An 18,442-nucleotide genomic window follows, 5' to 3' on the forward strand; every position below is an offset into this window, starting at 1 on the left:
GTAAATAAAATTTACATTTACATTTACCGTACTTAAGTAAATTACCAAAATACCATTCTGATATACTATTCACGCACCACTGCACATAGCGGCGCGTGGGGCACACGCACCACCTTCGGCGGCCGCGCGTGGCGCTCACGCGCCACTCACTGTGGCAGCGCGTGGGGCACACGCGCCGAGCCCAGGAACGGCGCGTAGCTTGCCACCGCCGCGCCCAATCTCTCCTCCTCCTCCTCCTCTTCATTCCCACAACCACAGACCCCTCCTAAACTAACCCACGCACCCCCACACGCCGCCTCTAGGCGGCGGTAACCCCTCCTCCTCACACACCTCCGATCTCCTCAATTCGATCCCAAAATTCATCAACAATCACAATCCAACCATCAATTACAACAAATCATACCTTAATCGAAGCTAAAACCTCCGATTTGACGTCGGAAAAGCTCGGATCGTCGGTGGAGCTTCGATTCCTCGGGGAGGACTTGGGTGCCCCTGGGTCGATAGCGGAGGGCTCTAAGAGCGAGGATCGGCGTCGTGGAGCTCTCCCCCGTGCCCTTGCGTCGCCGAAGTGGTGCTCGATGGTGGCGTGATGCTTGCGGTCTCGGGTTGGAGCGCGGAGGTTCACGACATCGCGAAGAGATGCGTCGACCTCGGGGTCTGTAGAGAAGAGTCGTGCGGTGCTCCTGTGCTAGGAGGTGGAGACCACGGCCGAACGGTGATGGAGATCGCCGGCGAGGACAGTGAGGGAGAGAGAGAGAGAGAGAGAGAGCTCGGGGAGGGAGAAAATCGCGAGGGGAGGGAGAGAAAAGGAAAAAGGGAGGCGGGGCGAAGGGTTTCCGAAAATGGAAACCCTAACCCTTCAGTTTTTCCTTTTATACCCTTTTCCAAATCGGAAACTAACTTCCGTCGTTAATAACTTTTACGTACGACGTCCGATTCGAACGCGTCACATATCCACGAACTCGTATTGACGAGTTCTACAACTTTCGTGAATGAAGTTTTCGCAAACGATCGACATAATAAAAGTCGATATAAACGTTACGGAAATGTAACGTTTTTCAATTTAAACGTTCCGAGAACGTTTCCGTTTCTCGTTTAATAACGTCGCAGCTAAACACATTCATTCTAATTAAAATTCGAAATTTTATAGAATTCAAATCAAACTAATATTGTTTGAAATTTAGGGTTATTACACTAACCTTTTTTGATTATTTAAAAAAAACGGCTTCTAACCGGTTTTCGGATTTTTAAGACAAAAACCGGACCAAAATACAACTTCGCAATTCAAGTCCGGTCCGGTGAAAAAAAATGGCCAGTTTAGGATTGTACCCAGCTTTACAGGCACATAACTAAAGGTCAAGGTGGCTGCGGTGTGTTGCAGACTGCATCTACCCTAACTTGTTTGCAAAAAATATTTAAAAGAACGGGGTTCATATATTGGTAGAATGAAACAGTTGAAACTCTTCAATATCGTCATGTTTAAGCATTTTTGATCTTTCATTTCTCAGTTCTAATTTTTAGTCTCAATCATTAATGAGGAAAATGACACTAAAGTAAAGAACTTGGGCTCAAATTTCAGTAGGATTAACCTTCTCTAGACACATATTTTAATGTGCAACCTACTAAATTTTCTAATCAATCCAGTTCCGCCTGTCTTTGAGGGTTGCCAAATTTGCGAGTTAACATCTCCAGTCGGAACCACACTGAGGTGCAAAAATAAACAAATAACACTATGATGTTTTTTACTCGTAAAAACACTGAATGTAGGGAGAAAAACTGTGTGTCCCTAACTCCTGAGGGACAAACCTTTTCCACTATGTAACCGACACAATTAATAATTTGTAGCAACACCAATATATTAACCACGTTATCTATCATGTGGTCTTAGACCTCTAGTCTATCAACTGTTCTACCTAACATGTCTCTCATGTGTTTACAACAAATGTTTCAACTCTAATCTCAGCTACACTTAGCTGGAACATCAACCAGTGCTTTAACACTACTTACAATTTTGTAGCAACAACAAGATAGTAACCACGTTATCTATCATGTGGTCTTAGATCTCTAGTCTCTCAACTGTTCTACCTAACCTATCTCTCGAGTGTTTACAACAAAGGTTTCAACTCTAGTCTCAACTACACTTAGCTGGAACATCAACAAGCGCTTCAACACTACTTACAAGTTTGTAGCAACACCAGGATAGTAACCACATTATTTACCATGTTGTCGTAGACCTCTAGTCTCTCAATTGTTCTACCTAACTTGTCTCTCAAGTTTTTACGCACGTACATATCAGAATCTTCAATCTTGAATCCAGTTACATCTCAGCTGATTCAATTGTGAAGACTTCTGGGGTTGTAAGAATACCAAAACATCTCATGTTATGCAAATGCTTATGATATGGATAAGAAATTTATATGTCAGCTCAAGGAGCATCATCATGAACTCCTAGACAAGCAATAACCATGCTAGACACAAAAGAAACTCAGACCCAAACAAAAGAAAATGCAAGATTACATTTTGAAACAACCTAGACAACCAAGTTCAAATGAAAACTTAGCTCTCTATTTATAGACAATAATGAGGTTCCATGGGAGCTCACCAACATAGCTAATCAAATTAGCTTTGACACAGTAACCAAGGAATGGAAAAGACAACACAACTTTTCCACAACAATGTTTGATAAAAGACTAAGAAACAAAAGCTTTACCCGATGGTTAAAATATATTTTTCTCTTTATCAAACAATGGCTAGCAAAATACATTGGTTTGTGTATCATAAACCCAACTGGAGTTTTTGAGAAGCCAAGTTAAAATATCATGGAGGCACAAAAACCAAGACTAACTTTGGCACCAAGACTAAAATACTAGCTTTGTTGGTAAGCTTAATTTCAAATACATGAATAGACCACAACAAAAGCATAGATAAAAAACCAAGTCAATAAGCCTCACAATGGGTAACAACTGCAGTTTCAGGATAACAAGCATAGCTTTTATCCCCAGTGAAAAATCATGACATACATAAGTATAGCTTCTATCATCAGTGAAAAATCATGACATACATATGCATGAGTGAAGCTTTTTAAGAGAGAAACACTACAACCAATATGAATTGTCATAACACGGTAATCAAGAGGAAATCTTGTCAAGGATAAGATTCCTATTACCCAAATATATAATAAGAAAACATACTATTTTCAGACTTTTGGATTTATGGATGTCACAAGTAACACAACTCAGTTGATCTGAGCATATACTAACCAACACACAAAGTAGGGGTGGGCACGGGACGGGACGGGACGGGACGGGGCTCATCCCACGTCCCGTCCCACTCTTTTGAATCGGGACGGGATCGGGACTGGACGAAGGTTTTTAAGAATGCATCCCACTCGGGATTAATCCCGGTTGAGACGAGACGGGATCGAGACGGGACGGGACGAGACAAATCCCACCTTCCTATTAAGTTAAATAAAAACCTATATTTTTATTTTTTTTCATAACAAAGTAACATTTAATAATGAAATTTTAACAACAAAATGCATATTATGTTCAAAATATTATAATTTACCATTATTATTTGAATTGATATAATTTTGGAGTTATTAAGAACATAAATTAGTTTCATTTTAATACAAATATATAAGAATTTTTAAGTTTTTATTAAAGGTGGGACGGGACAGGATGAAGCGGGATAGAAATTATTCGTCCCACGTCCCGTCCCACTATTATGAAGCGGGACGGGATCGGGACGGGACGACCATTTTTATACCTCCGTCCCGTCCCGTCCCTATGAATTTCGGGACAAGATCGGGACGGGATCGGGATTTCCGTTTTTTATGCCCACCCCTAACACAAAGCTTCCCAAAAAACTAAAGAAATTTTTTTGTCCAACATATAACAAAGAAGGATTACAAAGTGACTTTTTGACATTTGAGTTGTTAAAGGTAAACCAATTTAATTGAACTATGTCCAGCAAATGTTCTGCTACAAAATATTTGAATTCAATCCAGTGAATTCAAAACTTTTAACTTAACAAGTCAACAGAGACAAGAAAACATAAAACTCAACAAAACTCCATAGATTATGATGATAGACAAGACTTTTATCCTCAAAAAACATGAAATGCATATGCATGATTTTACGTGAGTGAGATAATGTTGGTTCTTCAACTTCAAACTTCACTTGATTGGACTTATATATTAAGCACGTTCTGTTTTGTTAAATAAAGAATTACCAACATATTTATACCAACACACATGTGGAAGTGTTCTGATCTATGTACGTATATATGCACTAATGCACCGTCATTTTAAGCCATTGATCGACGTGCATATCCATTTCATGAATACATGCATATCAAGTAGCACAGCACACAGAGACGAGACCAGGCCGGCCAAGACCCCCAGAGTTTCAAAGAGGATGTATACACGTAACAGCTGCTGCTAGTTGCGGGGGGCAGTAGCTATAGCTGGTTTGAAATCCCATGAATCTCTACCACATATTCGATCAAATTGATCCATTTACATGCATCTTTATCTATAAATTGATATAATCTAGCTGCATATAGGAAACCTCTCAAAGCTCAGCCACAAATGTGTGTTTTGCGGATAACCAGAAAGTTGGCCGGTACGTCGAATTTGGGAATGCCAAATTGCCAAGTAGCTGAGCTAGGGCTACTTGATTTTCCTCACTTCTTTGTTCTTCCAAGTTCAATGCATGCATGCATCATGCATGAATCGAGGGACTGAAGAGAAATTAAGCCAATTCAATACCATTTCTCCCTCACTTGGCTTTTCATTTACCTGCAACATGCACTGATGCACCCACTGCCATTTTGTAGCTATGTACTTGGTACGTAATTGGAAGCCCTAGTCGGCCTCCACTGCAATCACATACGTACGCACATTTCTTCAAGATAAGAATGTCAATCCAAATGAAGTCAAAACCACAAGTAAAATGAGGCGACATGTACTAGATTGATACTTCCGTAACAAATTTCTAAAATCGTATTTTTTAAAATGTATGTATGTGAGTTGTATCATATTCTTTGCATGGCTTTACTCGTACAAGAGCATAAGCTCATTTTTCATGTTAGACAAGCAATTAACGAAACTAAAAACATTAGGAAGACTAGACTAATAGCCAATCCCGATTACAAAATATAAGAAGTGATAAATGGAAGCGGTATATCCTACAAAACCATACTCGTACGAACGTAGAGCTATTAAGAAAAACGAAACTCGATCGTGGATTCGTCGTAACTTCATAAGTCATTTCATGCAAGTGTACTTTGACAGATTGCTTCGTAGAATTGATAGGAATCAAACAAGCACAGTGCATGTAACAAGTTAGATTGCGAGCTTCTTAATTTCTTTCCAAATACTTTGTTGACCTCCCAGCACACAGCGCGTAATGCAATTTTAATTGACATTGTAAATACCGGATGCCCAAAAAATTTCCGTAAAAGTTAATGTAATTTTTTTCGTAAAAAAAAAAAAAAACCGTCCCCTTCAAGACTTGCGGATTTAATTCAGCTGAGCTCAACTACGTACAGTTGACGGATATAGTTCCAAGTTGTCCTACCATGTAGACAAATAATCAATCAAGTTGTTAACTGATAGTCAAGGCTTCATCTGCACCACTAAAAGAATCACCATTGACAAACGCAGATCGATCACAACTACCTGAAAGTGATCGAGATTTCCACTATGTTTAACCGGCCACGTACGTGATGGGAATCACATCTGAAATGATCGAACGGAACTCGATCTCATATATCGTCGATCGCAATTCTCAACCCTGCAAATGATTCATCACAATACAGCTAGCTACTAGCTATAATTATATCTAAAGCTGCAAGATCGATCCTGAAGCTATGAGACAAAGGAATCAATGGATGGTAGTGACTAGTGAGTACTCCATAGAATTGAATTAAGTTCAGATCGACGCGTGTATCTTCGAAGTTGTCCAGTTCTTTCTAGCTTCCATTATTCGACCTGGTGTGTGTTTGTGTCTAAATTCATAGAGCAGTGGGGTTCTTGCAAAACACCAACCACAAATTGCATGGAAGGGGAACAAGGGGTGCCCATAATGCCAAATGATGTGGCAAAATTTAGGTGGTGCATGTTTAACATTCCTTCACCTAATTCTAACCCATCAAATTATGCTGTAGATATCATTGGCTTCATAGATCTTCTTGTTAGAAGCACTGGTAACACGTCACTTAGTTTTCATACAATACATTTTGGGATATAGTTTCACTAATACATAGGATTGAAAGCTCTCGAGTATATGTATGTACAATTTTGTTGCGGTTTCTTATACACGCAAGCTTAACAAGTTTCTAAAGTGGCTTTCTTGGGTTGTTAATTGCCCCTGTAATTGTTTGTTAACAATCCAAAAAATGATAACAAAGCACAAGAATATCTCCTACTATTGATATCACATCCAGTTGCCACATCTGTAATTACTTTATTAGGTTCCCAAATCAATGATGTTGTGTATGAATTGTATATTGTACCTCTGAGCAAAATGAATTATTCAGTATGTGAAGGCTTTATCTAATTTCTTCTCTATTTTTGCCAATAAACTTGCCCAAACTGAATGAGTGAGATTGATTGGTGCATTTCCTTCCTCCCTCTTTGAAGGAAACAAGTTAAAAACAATAAAATCCAATTCCTCTCTTAGAACAAAGAAAACAGGGGCTGGTTTTGAATACAAATACCTCCCAACTTGTACTGCACCATGTTTTCCAATTCCTTTCCTTATATATGCACAACCATATGCACATGAACACTTCAGGGCTTAAAAACATAGTTACAAGGTATCTACTTGAGGAATCAGATTCAGAGAGCGAGAGAAAAAAGAGATCGAGGGAGAGAAATGAAGAAGTGTGAGCTGTGTGATTCTGTGGCGAAGATGTACTGTGAATCTGATCAAGCTAGTCTGTGCTGGGACTGTGACATCAAGGTTCATGGTGCAAACTTCTTGGTGGCCAAGCATTCAAGGACTCTGCTCTGCCATGTCTGTCAATCTTTAACCCCATGGAATGCCTCTGGACCCAAGCTTGGTCCTACTGTTTCAGTTTGTGAGAGTTGTGTGAACAATTCTAACAAGGAGTCCAGAAATGAAGAAGAAGAAGAAGAAGAAGAAGATGATGATGATGATTATGATGATGATGATGAAGACGAAGAAGAAGAAGAAACTAGCATTGGAGAAGATGATGATCATGATGTTGGCGGTAATAATGGTGCTGGTGATAATGATGGTGGTAACGCTGATGACGATGAAGAGAATCAAGTTGTACCATGGTCATCTAGCTACCCTGCTCCACCAGACTCAAGTTCGAAGTCTTTAAATGATGAAGAATGTTGCAATGAAAGTTTCTCAATATCAAGGTCAGCATATCCATATAAGCGAAGGCGCTAGAATTCACACTTGAATTCTCAAGTTCACAATTTCTTCATCTAAAGATCTTGCAAATGAAGCATGTCTTTCTTTCTTTCTAGTCTCCTCCGATCATCATCCTCAATAAGAGATAGATGAGAGCTCAGAATGATGGAAGAAGCAACAACTTAAGCTTTTACATCTTGCAAATGATGCATGTCTTTCTTTCTTTCTTTCTTTATTTCTTTCTAGTCTCCTCCGATCATCATCCTCAATAAGAGAAAGATGAGAGCTCCGAATGATTGAAGAAGCAACAACTTAAGCTTTTACTGACTAGGTGAATATTCTTAATTTGTTTTCAAGTCATTGTAAGCTTTTGACTCCCATTTTAATTGGATCCTTACAATCCCTCTCAGTTCTCACCATTTCATCTTTTCAGCAAAATTTTCTGTATAAATGACATATTGTCTTGCTTTTCTTTGATTATTGTACTCAACATTGGCCTTTTGTGCTATCAAATGGGTGGATCTCAGTTTAGACTACCCCATTTGAGATTAGTGCAGAAATCATATTTCTGCAAGTTGATAATTCTGTCAAGAACTCCATTAGTGCCCATTTTCTTCTACCTATGGATTAAGTGATGAGTAGGGTCTCAGAAAATAAAACTAGTATTAAGATCTGGTTCATGGTGGTAATAGTAGAATGACTTGACCTTATAAGTATACTAATGACTTCCTAGTTCACTTGGTCTACCATGTCAGGCTGATATTCAAGGTGTTTCAAAGATGAGTATCAAGTAAGTCTAATTGTATTGTCTATACTCAACAGCAAGAGAATGTGGCATAGATCGATACGTGGAGTATCACATCAAATTGGGGAGGTTGGTTCCAACATCCAAGCAGGCTGTTACAAGATTAAGGGAGTGTGCAACTCTACTAGAAGAAGTTTTCCAAACTAAATTGAAGAGTTTTAAAACCATCGAGACTTTTGGTTAAGATTGTGCAGTTTGTAGCTCGATTATTGTCAAAGTATTAATTTAATCGATTTTCACAAAAAGCCTAAAAATGAGAGTGGGGGCTCAAGCTTGGGACATGTTCACGTGCCAACCATAACTCTTGAATCAGGATAATCATAGACTTGCAAATTAATTAGTGATGAATGAGATAGCTACTAATAAACTAACATGAAGCTTTAATAAAAGGAATCAAGAAGGGTCAGTTGATGAGTCCCTTGTGGGAGTTGTGGCGTGAAATTGTTGCTTGTAGATGGAGGACCAAGATTTATGTGGCTATGGTTGCATCCAATTGAAAATTTCAACACACCTGGAGATGTGAGAGATTTGGATTCTGGCTTCCCCCTAAACTAAGCTCTGCACTGTTTTTGATCTCTTTGTTCTGTGCCAGCCATGATATGAGATCTTCCACCCTGTCTGCCTATCTGGAATTTACCTTAGCCATATCTTTGGAATTCTGACCACTTCTTAATTTCTTATATACATGCCCATCTTTTACAAGGACAAGCTTATCGTTCCAATTTTATCGGATGTCCCCGAAGAGCTTAAAATCACAAGAATGAACTTTCTTTCTGCATTTTACTATGCAATGTTGACCAGGGTCCAACAACTCCAACAAAAAAGCTATCAAAGTTAAGATTAGGCAATCTTCAACTTTCCAATCATTATCGTAAGTCCATAAGACCATAACCATCTAATTTATATGCATTTCATAAATTTAGAAATGTGAAAAGGAACAAGATGATTTCAACTTCAATCCATTATTCATCAACATCCCCGAGCGTCATAAACATATGGCAACGCCGTGAAAAAGCGGTTTAAACAAGATCAGTAGACTCAGTTACTGCCAAACTTTTCCATACAACATGACAACATGATTACACACAAACTAGGAGAGTACTTGATAAACATCTGAAGGCGCTTCACCATCTCTATCTTTTCAACGCACCTTATCAGTATCTGCAAGTCATGAAATATGAAGTTCACCATGAGGTTTCAAAATAATCATTGATAACAGTTTATATGGGTGACCGAGTATGAAAAGTTGAAAACCAAGTTTTTTTTTTTATTTATAAAAATTGACTTGAAGGACAGGTTTGCTAAACTGAACCAGAAAATGCATCTGAGAAGACAATTGTCCATTTTGATTACAGCTAACTTCAAAAATCACAATAACACGCAAACTACTAATGTACAATACATAGAATGTACTGGCTACAAACCCGCGATTCGATCGCTCAACATAGACTAGCCTAATATCATCATGAAGTATAAATTCATAGTGCGGTGTTCTTATATCATTAGTCATTGATCCATCTAGTTATCGCTAAAAAATTGTTACTTTGTACATTAGTTATTGATGCCATCTAGTTCTTATGCATACTTGCCATCTAGTTATTGATGTACATCAAGCAAAATTGTTAGCTGAACAAACCTATCATAAAAGCGACTCTCTAACTAGCCGCGTCATGTAACAGCACAGTAAGTAGTAAATTCAATACACTTATATTTACCAGAACATTCATACTTCACGACCAATGCAATGGTAGATATAAGTACATATCCATGAACCAACTTCACCAAGTGGGAGTAGATATCATAAATTGAACCTTGGAACTGAATTGGAAGTATTGCGCACCAGCAAGGCTGCTCCTATATATACTATTGGCTGCGTCAATTTCCATATTAGTTTACACGCGCTACAATAGTTCATTTGAAGCACCTTATACTTTGTTTCATTCTAGCATCAACATTAAAGTTCAGCATCATTCAGACTAGCATCAACATTAACCAAGCCAATTGTGCTTTCGTCTGCTAAATCAAAAGGTCACTCACTCAAGCAGAACAGAGTTAAAAATGAACACTTTACCAGACTACTTCTTCGTATCCAATGCACCATCATAAACAATCGAATCGAAAACGAATAAACTATACTAACAATGCTCTATCAATCCAGTGTTCACTATTATCCAAATCAGATACTATGCATACGAAATGGAGGTACTCAAGAATCAATGCTGACCTTTATCGGAAGCGGTCATGGAACTTCGGCTCCTCCTCATGAACGAACACCAGACGTCCTCGGCTTCGCGGCGTCGTCGTCGGAGAATCTAACGACGATGACGGGACAGACACAGTGGTGCACACAGTAGTCACTAACACTGCCGAGTCTAGCACTAGAGCTCCGCCGCGTGGCGCCGAAGCCGCGGCTGCCGATGATGACGGCGATCAAGCCGAGCCGCTCGACCTCCAAGCAGAGCCGCTCCTTCAGATCATGGTCCTTGACTATGCGGATCTTGTACGGGATCTTAGCCTCCTCGAGAGGCTTGGCGAGGTCGTTGGCTTTGGTGACGGTGAAGTTGTCGAAGTCGGACTCCAGTTTCTGCTGGGAGGCCTCGTCGTCGGGGACGGAGACGGCGGCGGTGGCGCCGCCCCAGTCGGCGCCGTAGAGGACGGAGGTGGGGCGGACGTGGAGGAGGACGACGGCGTCGCCGGGGCGGAGGTAGTTCTGGACGGCCCACTGGACGGCGAAGGCGCTCTCGTCGCTGAGGTCGACGGCGATGCCGATGCGGCGCTGGGCGGAGGAGGGAGGGAAGCGCGGGGAGGTGGGCTGGACGACGATGGCGGAGCCGGAGAGGTGGCGCTCTAGGTCTGAAGATGGGCTCTTTGTTGGAGAAGCCATAGGGTTTGATTGAGGAAGAGAGTGAGAGTGAGCTGAAGGAAGAAGAAGAAGAAGAAGAAGAAGAAGAGTGTCAATGTCACAGGATCACTGTTCAGGTGGAATGTTCAAGATTTTTATTTGATGATTGGATAATTTAATTTTATCAGATAAAATTTTAGAGAAATGAATGAAAGAAAAAACTTATGTACAAACTAATATGGATGTGTGCGTCTGAATTCTTATTTATTTACATATTTGAAAATATAAATATATGATTTTAACGGTTCAAAAATTTAATTTATTACTAAATATTATTTCTGTAAATGATTAATATAAATAGAAATCGTTTGATATGTCGATTGCATCAAACAAATAAACGGTTATGGTGAAAGTTAGTAGTCTCATGATCAACCGTCAATTTGTTTGATGCAATCGAGTATGAAGATGATTTTTGTTTACATCAATTTTTTGCAAACATGATCTTTAATAATAAACTAAACTTTTAAACGATTAAAATCATGTATTTATATTTCTAAAGTGTGTAAATAAATAAGAGTTCGGACGCAAATATACATACTAATTTGGACGCAAGTTTTTTCCATGAATAAATTATACTATGAGACTCTGAATACTTATGTTCTACTTGCGTTCATTAGACAAACTACACAAAATTAGTGTGAAGTTATGAATCATGCATGTTAATTTTATGGCCAAGATTATTGGCATGAAAGTACTCTATTAATTTCATGATGGATGAACTTTATATTTACTATTTGTCTAAGAACTAAAATTTGAAGTTTCAGCAGATATTGTAAAAACCTAAAAACATGGGGTATGATTATATAAAAAGAAATATGAGATATGAGAGAAAATTAAATATAATGTTGGAAAAATAAAGTGTAAATGAAAACTATCAACTTAAGAAAGAAATCAGTTTGATTGTCAATTGCAATATTAGTTGTATAATATTGTTACGGGTGGTATGGTATTATAGTAACAATGTCATATTTCTTCATAAATTCAACTTATGAATCTGTTTTTAGGTTACGAATCTGTTTCATCAACTCGGTTGTTTATTTCGGCAGCGTTGTATTTAAGAAATGTAGCTCAAATCTAATAAATTCTAAATTCATTGTTATTATTTTTTCAATACCATTACAACCTCTCTCCTCCAAAATCCAAATCAAACAACCCGACAGGTCGTTTTTTCTGTGTTTCGAATCCAAATCGAACCCGGTCGTGGCCCGATATATATTTTCGGGTTGCAGAAGCAGCTGATCTTGCATCTCAAATTTGAGGACTTCCATCATTCATCTCCTTCTTCCCTCTCACACACACCAATATGCCTCAGAGACACTCGAAGAACAACAACGATCTCGCCTTCTTCACATACGACGAGAAGCGCAAGCTCGGCTATGGGACCCAGAGGGAGAGACTCGGCAGAGACTCCATCAAACCCTTCGATGCTTGTTGCCTCTGCTTGAAGCCCTTCATTGAACCCATGAGCTGCCAGAAAGGCCACGTCTTTTGTAAGGAATGCATTCTCGAATGCTTGCTTTCTCAGAAGAAAGACATCCACAGGTTACCGTCGATTTTCGAGAGCTGTTTGACCCTGTTTGTTGTTTGATTCTATGTGAACTTGAGTTTGGTGTGTTGGGTTTTTTCTGGGTTGTGTTTAATTGTTATGGTGTGATGTAAGGTTCGTTATTTTTTTGGAAAGGTATGATTTTAGGGTTTTGGGTGATGGGATTTACTCAATTTGGAGCCTAAAGTTTCCAGCTTTGGTTTAAGTTTAGTGGAATTGACTAATTGAGATTGAGATTGAGATTTTTGGTACAGTTGACTAGAATCCGAGTGAGCAATGGCTGCATAGTGCTTTTAACTACAGATTCTAGAATGCAAGTTTATGAACCTACTAATGTTATGGTGTATTGAGATCTTCCCTGGTAAAGTTGGTTGAGGATTTTTAGGGTTTTAAGTGCAGTGTAAATCGTCCAGGTTTGAGTAAAAGTTTATGAGTAGTTTGAGATTTTGAGGTTTAGGCTTTAGAAGATTATGTTTAACTGTAATAGAAAAAGGGAAAAAATAATGGGAACAGAATGCAGGTTCCAGACTTCTAGTTTTTCCTTTAGTGTGGATTTTTGTATAACGAAAGCCTGTCTTTGCATATGTGGTTACACTACAGCTAGTAAAGTGGTTGTGGAATATAGATGATCCCTAGTAGATGTTATTCAAACCAATTTGTTCCAGGTGAGCAATCAGATTCTCCTCTAACGGTGAATATGGTTACTAGATTAGGTTCAATTTCATGGGGTCATTGGTATTTAGGTGTTCTTTCTGGGAGTTCTTGAGATCGAATGACTTGCTTTTGGTAGATTTCGGTAGGTGCTAGTATGTCAGGTCACATCTTTACTGTGCAGGATGTTAGTTATTTTGCAACTTTGTGTGCTTTCTGGACTGTTAGTAGTGCTTTCCTCTTGGCTAAGTGTCAAATTCAGATTTTAATTTACCCCATAAGAGTAAAAAAACACCTTCTGCAAATGTCGAGAGGTATTCCCCGTACTTGTAATCTAGGTTTATTGATGTACATCAAGAAAAATTGATATTTGTGGTTTCTAGTTTTGTAGTCTGGTGGATCTTGATTATATTTTGGTTTCTTAAGGCTTACTACAATACCAATCTTGGTGCCTTTAGTTCTGTTTTCTTATATTAGCGTGAGGATATCGTGTGCTCGATCTCAAGAGGTTGATTCTTTCACTTTGCAGAAAGCAAGTCGCACATAATAGTCAGCAGAAGCAAGAGAAGGAAGATGAGGAAGAGAAATTAAGGCAACAGAAAGCCAGAGAACTAGAGGCTTTTGATCAACAAAACCATGGTGCATTACCACACTACAATGATCGAAACCAGGACCGGGATAAAAATGGTTTTCATGGGGCAAATAGTGTGAAGGTCACTTCTTATGAAGAAGAGGCTCTTCGGACAATGAAGGCATTTTGGCTGCCTTCTGCTACACCAGAAGCTCCTGTTAAAGTGGCTGCTCCACCTGAATGCACGACCTGTCCGGAAGGAAGTGAGAAGCTAAAGCTGAAGTCTCTTTTCCCTATCCATTTCACTGAAGACATTAACGATGAGAAGAAATCTACGCCTCTCGACAAGACATATATATGTCCAAGCTGCAAGGTTACATTAACAAACACGCTGTCCCTTGTGGCTCTTAGCTCATGTGGTCACGTCTTCTGTAAGAAGTGTGCTGATAAGTTCATACCAGTAGATAAAGTTTGCCTCGTTTGCAATAGAGGGTGTAAAGAAAAGAACTTGGTGAACCTGAAAAAAGGAGGGACCGGCTTTGCTGGCCATGACGATGATCTTGAAGCCAAAGATTTCAAGCATTTGGGCAGCGGTTCAGGTCTTGGGTTAGTGAGACCCGCAGCAAAAACCTGACTTCACAATTTCTACAGGTCCGTGTCTCCATGGCGACTGTATCTCGACCTTCATTTTGCTTTTATTGTGGCTTTTTACGAACAAGAACATTAGGATATAATTATATGTAACTTGATTTGTGCAATGCCTACAACACTTGTTGGTTCTTTTGACATTTTCACTATTGCTGCATTTCAAGATGAGCTTTTGATCTTCCATTTTTGTATCTCCTTATCTCTCGGAAACCTTTCGGCATGTGGGGGTGGTTGAGGCTTTGAGAGAGATTGGATATATAGAGGTCTATTAATAGAACCCTTTATTGTGTGCTTATCCATATGCTGAAATCCACAACAGCCATGAGACAGCAGCATTATGGTCCTCTCATAGAATAATATGATAGAACAACCACAGGGCTCTGTTTCTGCCTTATGGGCCATTATGCATTACAGTTTTGATTAGTCTAATAATGATGTAGATTACAGCTCAAGCTACGCTGGGGGGGGCTGCGGCTAACTTGCGTTATATGATGATGCCTTATTCTTTGCCTGTCATCATCAGTAGACTCATTCTTTATCTCCTTAATCCAAACTAAGATCGATTCCTAATATTAAAATACAAACGTCGACCGAAATTTATTCGGCCACTGTCTGTTTTGTGGATCATAAAGTATCTGTTCTTGTCATTAGTTTAAGATCGTCACTAGTTATTATATAGTATTATCAGTACAAATTTTGTTTCTTACAGAAAGAGAATGATCGTTTGGATGGTTGAAATGATGGGATTAGGGTGCACCGTCCATAATTGAGATGCCATATTATCAGGTCAATGCGTCACAAAAAGAAATGCTTCATTCTATCTTATATGCTAGTGGTTGAACGCATCATCGTCATTTTATAGAATGTGAAGGCAAAAATCGGATAAAAATCAAGTGTTCTCATTCCACAATTTACCACACTCATCACATCTCTTTAACTATTATAAGCGAATTATCAAACAAAAGATCAATTTTCTTGTAACAGTAACATTTGTTACAGAAATGTCCTCGTCATCTTTTCACTTTAACTGACTCGTGATTTTCTCCTTCAACAATACCATTTGTTAGGACAACGTTCGAGTTTACAGTCTCCTCGTCATCATTGAACATTGTACTAATACAATATCAGGTTGTTTGTTTGCCTAGCTACTCATAATTTCATAGAGTCTCATACCAAGATGGTTGGAAACCTAACAGAAAAAAAAAACAAACAAGTAAAACCAACTTGAAAAGCATAATTAAGAGTAGAGGAAGACCCTTAATTTGGTTGATCAACCAGATACGTAATACATTTACCATGTGCCAATCCAACCCGACCCGACCCGGTTCCTAACAGACAATCATTCATCCGCCACCAAAAAAGAGTTTAAATATTTTCAGAAACCCCAAAAAAGCTTCGTCCTTAAATTTTCTCATTTCCGAGAGAAAAATCCAAACGCTTTCATTGAGAGAAGGACGACAGAGCAAACGAAACCCTAAAATTCGATTTCCGTTTTTTTTTTTTGGGATTTTCAAATGGGGGATTTGGAGAAGCAAGAGAGAGTTGTGGCGGCTGAGGCGGCGGCGGCGGAGGAGGAGGAGACGGAGAGGCTGGTCCCCGGCGGAGGAATGGCGGTGTTGGATTTCGACATGCTCTGCTCCACCGTCGCGTTACAGACTCAAGGCAAGTCCGCCGCCAAGTTTCAGAGCTTTGCCGGCGGAGATGAAGATGACGAGGCTGCGGATTTGGGCGGCGTGTTCAGGATGTGGGAGGGTGAAGTCCTCGATTGCTTCGAAGATCGCCGCGTCGCGCTTGAGTCGGCTTGGTTTGTACACACACTACACACACTCTCTCTCTCTCTCTCTGGTTTCTTTTCGCCGGAAGTTTGCTTTTTCCGGTGAAAGTTTTGATTTTGGTTGCAAAGTTGAAATTTTGTTATGTTTGATTTTGGTATTGGAAGTGTTTCTGTTATGGGTTGATGGTATATGGAATAGGTCAAATGAAACTGAACAAAAGGTCAATACTTTTGTGTGTGTATGGAATGGATTGAATAGGAAGGCTCATTGACTCACTTGACTAAGCGTTGGACTCTTTTGTTGAATCGGGGTTGTGTTTTTCTTTGAGTATGGTGTTTTACTAACAGTGTGATTGATGCTGCTGCAGCTGTCCTTGCTATACGTTTGGGAAGAACATGAAGCGAGCTGGTTTCGGTCCTTGCTTTCTACAGGTTTGTTTCTTTTGGTTGCATGCTTTTGTGCAGTGGTTGATTGATGTTTGAGTCGAAGTTTTGGAGTTGAGGAGAGTGAGATGAGTTTTTCGACCAAAGAGGGTTGAGTGTTGGTATGTTGTTTTTGCAGGGATCTCTTCAATTAATTCTTGTTGCTAGCATCCTTCTCAACTGCATTGCGTTTGTTATCACCAAGAAGCGCTGCTTTGTATATCTGGTGGTTGCTTTCACCGTTACACTAGGAACGTACCTGGGGTACTTCCGTACACAGATAAGAAACAAATTCAACATAAGGGTAAACACTCTCTCTTTGATGTCATGTCCATTGCTTCCTTGCGATCATGTTTGGTGTTAACCGAATCAGTTTATCCATGTTCTCGCCCCTTAGCTGTACTCAACATACAGAAGTATTGGTAGATATGCTCTTTGATATAAGGCTGTGGTTGATCATGATCTACTTGGCAAGTATATCATGAATCCATGAATAGATCCATTTCTATTCAAACAGCCCAATTATGTTGTTTTCTGGTATATAAAATACCTGTTGTCTTTTTGGTACTCTGTAAAGGAGCATTGGAGATGTTTGAATTTTGGTAATCTTCTGCTTGTTGTCTTTCATGGTCACACCAAAATTTACAAAGATCCCAATTCTTTTCAGGGCAATGATAGCTCCTTGGATGATTGCATCTATCACCTTGTCTGCCCATGCTGCACGTTATCTCAGGTCGTTATCTCTTCTCCAAGTATATTCTGGATAGGTTCCAAATGTTAAAAGTTGATGCTGGCTTTAAGTTTAATGAACTTCTTACTCTTGGAAACTCATAGATAGTATCATTCTTTTTGTGAGCAGGAAGCCAGAACATTAGAGATGAACAATGTCCAAGATGGCACCTGGCATGGTAGGGGGGATACAATATATATAGGTAGCCTTGGAGAAGGAGGAAAATCTTTCTTTGAGCTCCAACCCCCTCCTCTTGTGTCAATCAAGTCCACCGACCTCTACAACAATGCCCAAAAAAGTACAGCTTCTAGTGCATATTCATGAGTTAAACATGCTGTGCATGTACCCTCCATTGAGAAATTGACTACAGCTATCTTTCAAAGTTGAATATACCCATTTGGTTTCCTCCCCAGAAAGGGGAATAATCAACCACGGAGTCCAAACAGTTTACATTCAGGATTTGCTGTAGTTGTGATTGGGAACTATAGCGTGAGTTTGCTCCCCAACCTGGTTCTTGCTGAGTTTTCAGAAATGGAAGGTGATCTGTTCTAAGTTATGTGATGAGGATATCTATGTATTTGTACATACACGTGTGGGGTGTTTTTGTTAGACCCCCGTTCTCTAGGTTTGTGTTGTTGTAGAACATGTTATGGTCAACACGGTACTGTATCCTTTGTCAATGAAATCAATGAGATGTTAAAAATTTCTTATCTTGTGCTTTCTGCTTATGTGTTTGGCTTTGATGGCATTTTGTTTATCTGTTTACAAGAGTGAAAATGTGTACTATGGACGGGTATATAATGCAGGAAAATGTAGGAACTGGGCTGACTTTTAAGAAAGCTGTTCAGTGCATATTTACATTTTATATTCATATCAAGATCATAATAGTATCTCAACATGTGTATAATACTTTGTAGCAACATCTTCCTCTTCATCTCCAGCTTAAAGTATAATGCAAGCAGTTTAAAACTAGCCGTGCAGGCGGTTTTATATACTAGTAT

At 39.3% G+C, this 18,442-nt stretch overlaps 4 protein-coding genes across 4 annotated transcripts; 3 read left to right on the plus strand and 1 right to left on the minus strand.

The window, feature by feature from the left end:
* Positions 1–6,722: 6,722 nt before the first annotated feature.
* LOC126786475 (zinc finger protein CONSTANS-LIKE 4-like) lies at positions 6,723–7,793 on the plus strand. Its single transcript, XM_050512309.1, has one exon. The coding sequence runs from the start codon at positions 6,882–6,884 to the stop codon at positions 7,425–7,427; it is 546 nt and encodes a 181-aa protein (XP_050368266.1). The 5' UTR covers positions 6,723–6,881; the 3' UTR covers positions 7,428–7,793.
* A 1,251-nt stretch (positions 7,794–9,044) lies between these two features.
* LOC126786474 (universal stress protein PHOS32) lies at positions 9,045–11,183 on the minus strand. The gene is made up of 2 exons (XM_050512308.1): positions 10,421–11,183; positions 9,045–9,357 (listed from the first exon to the last, which is right to left on the minus strand). Exon 1 carries the CDS (start codon positions 11,078–11,080, stop codon positions 10,457–10,459), a length of 624 nt encoding a protein of 207 aa, XP_050368265.1. The 5' UTR covers positions 11,081–11,183; the 3' UTR covers positions 9,045–9,357; positions 10,421–10,456.
* Positions 11,184–12,234: 1,051 nt separating this feature from the next.
* Positions 12,235–14,697, plus strand: LOC126786471 (E3 ubiquitin-protein ligase CSU1). The gene is made up of 2 exons (XM_050512304.1): positions 12,235–12,640; positions 13,825–14,697. The coding sequence occupies exons 1-2, from the start codon at positions 12,402–12,404 to the stop codon at positions 14,498–14,500; spliced, it is 915 nt and encodes a 304-aa protein (XP_050368261.1). The 5' UTR covers positions 12,235–12,401; the 3' UTR covers positions 14,501–14,697.
* Positions 14,698–15,919: 1,222 nt separating this feature from the next.
* On the plus strand, positions 15,920–18,151 carry LOC126786473 (uncharacterized). Its single transcript, XM_050512307.1, has 5 exons — positions 15,920–16,318; positions 16,657–16,720; positions 16,851–17,015; positions 17,379–17,444; positions 17,571–18,151. Exons 1-5 carry the CDS (start codon positions 16,029–16,031, stop codon positions 17,763–17,765), a joined length of 780 nt encoding a protein of 259 aa, XP_050368264.1. The 5' UTR covers positions 15,920–16,028; the 3' UTR covers positions 17,766–18,151.
* The last annotated feature ends 291 nt before the right edge of the window (positions 18,152–18,442 follow it).

This window comes from Argentina anserina, chromosome 3 (genome assembly GCF_933775445.1).
Source record: "Argentina anserina chromosome 3, drPotAnse1.1, whole genome shotgun sequence".
NCBI lineage: Eukaryota > Viridiplantae > Streptophyta > Magnoliopsida > Rosales > Rosaceae > Argentina > Argentina anserina.

Excerpts from the sequence above, each read along its gene's own strand:
- LOC126786471 (XM_050512304.1), top strand. The coding sequence starts at position 12,402 with ATGCCTCAGAGACACTCGAAGAACAACAACGATCTCGCCTTCTTCACA. Across the intron at positions 12,641-13,824 it reads CAGAAGAAAGACATCCACAG|AAAGCAAGTCGCACATAATA; the intron begins GTTACCGTCGAT and ends TTCACTTTGCAG.
- LOC126786474 (XM_050512308.1), bottom strand. The coding sequence starts at position 11,080 with ATGGCTTCTCCAACAAAGAGCCCATCTTCAGACCTAGAGCGCCACCTC.
- LOC126786473 (XM_050512307.1), top strand. The coding sequence starts at position 16,029 with ATGGGGGATTTGGAGAAGCAAGAGAGAGTTGTGGCGGCTGAGGCGGCG. Across the intron at positions 17,016-17,378 it reads GAAACAAATTCAACATAAGG|GGCAATGATAGCTCCTTGGA; the intron begins GTAAACACTCTC and ends AATTCTTTTCAG. Across the intron at positions 17,445-17,570 it reads CATGCTGCACGTTATCTCAG|GAAGCCAGAACATTAGAGAT; the intron begins GTCGTTATCTCT and ends TTTTGTGAGCAG.
- LOC126786475 (XM_050512309.1), top strand. The coding sequence starts at position 6,882 with ATGAAGAAGTGTGAGCTGTGTGATTCTGTGGCGAAGATGTACTGTGAA.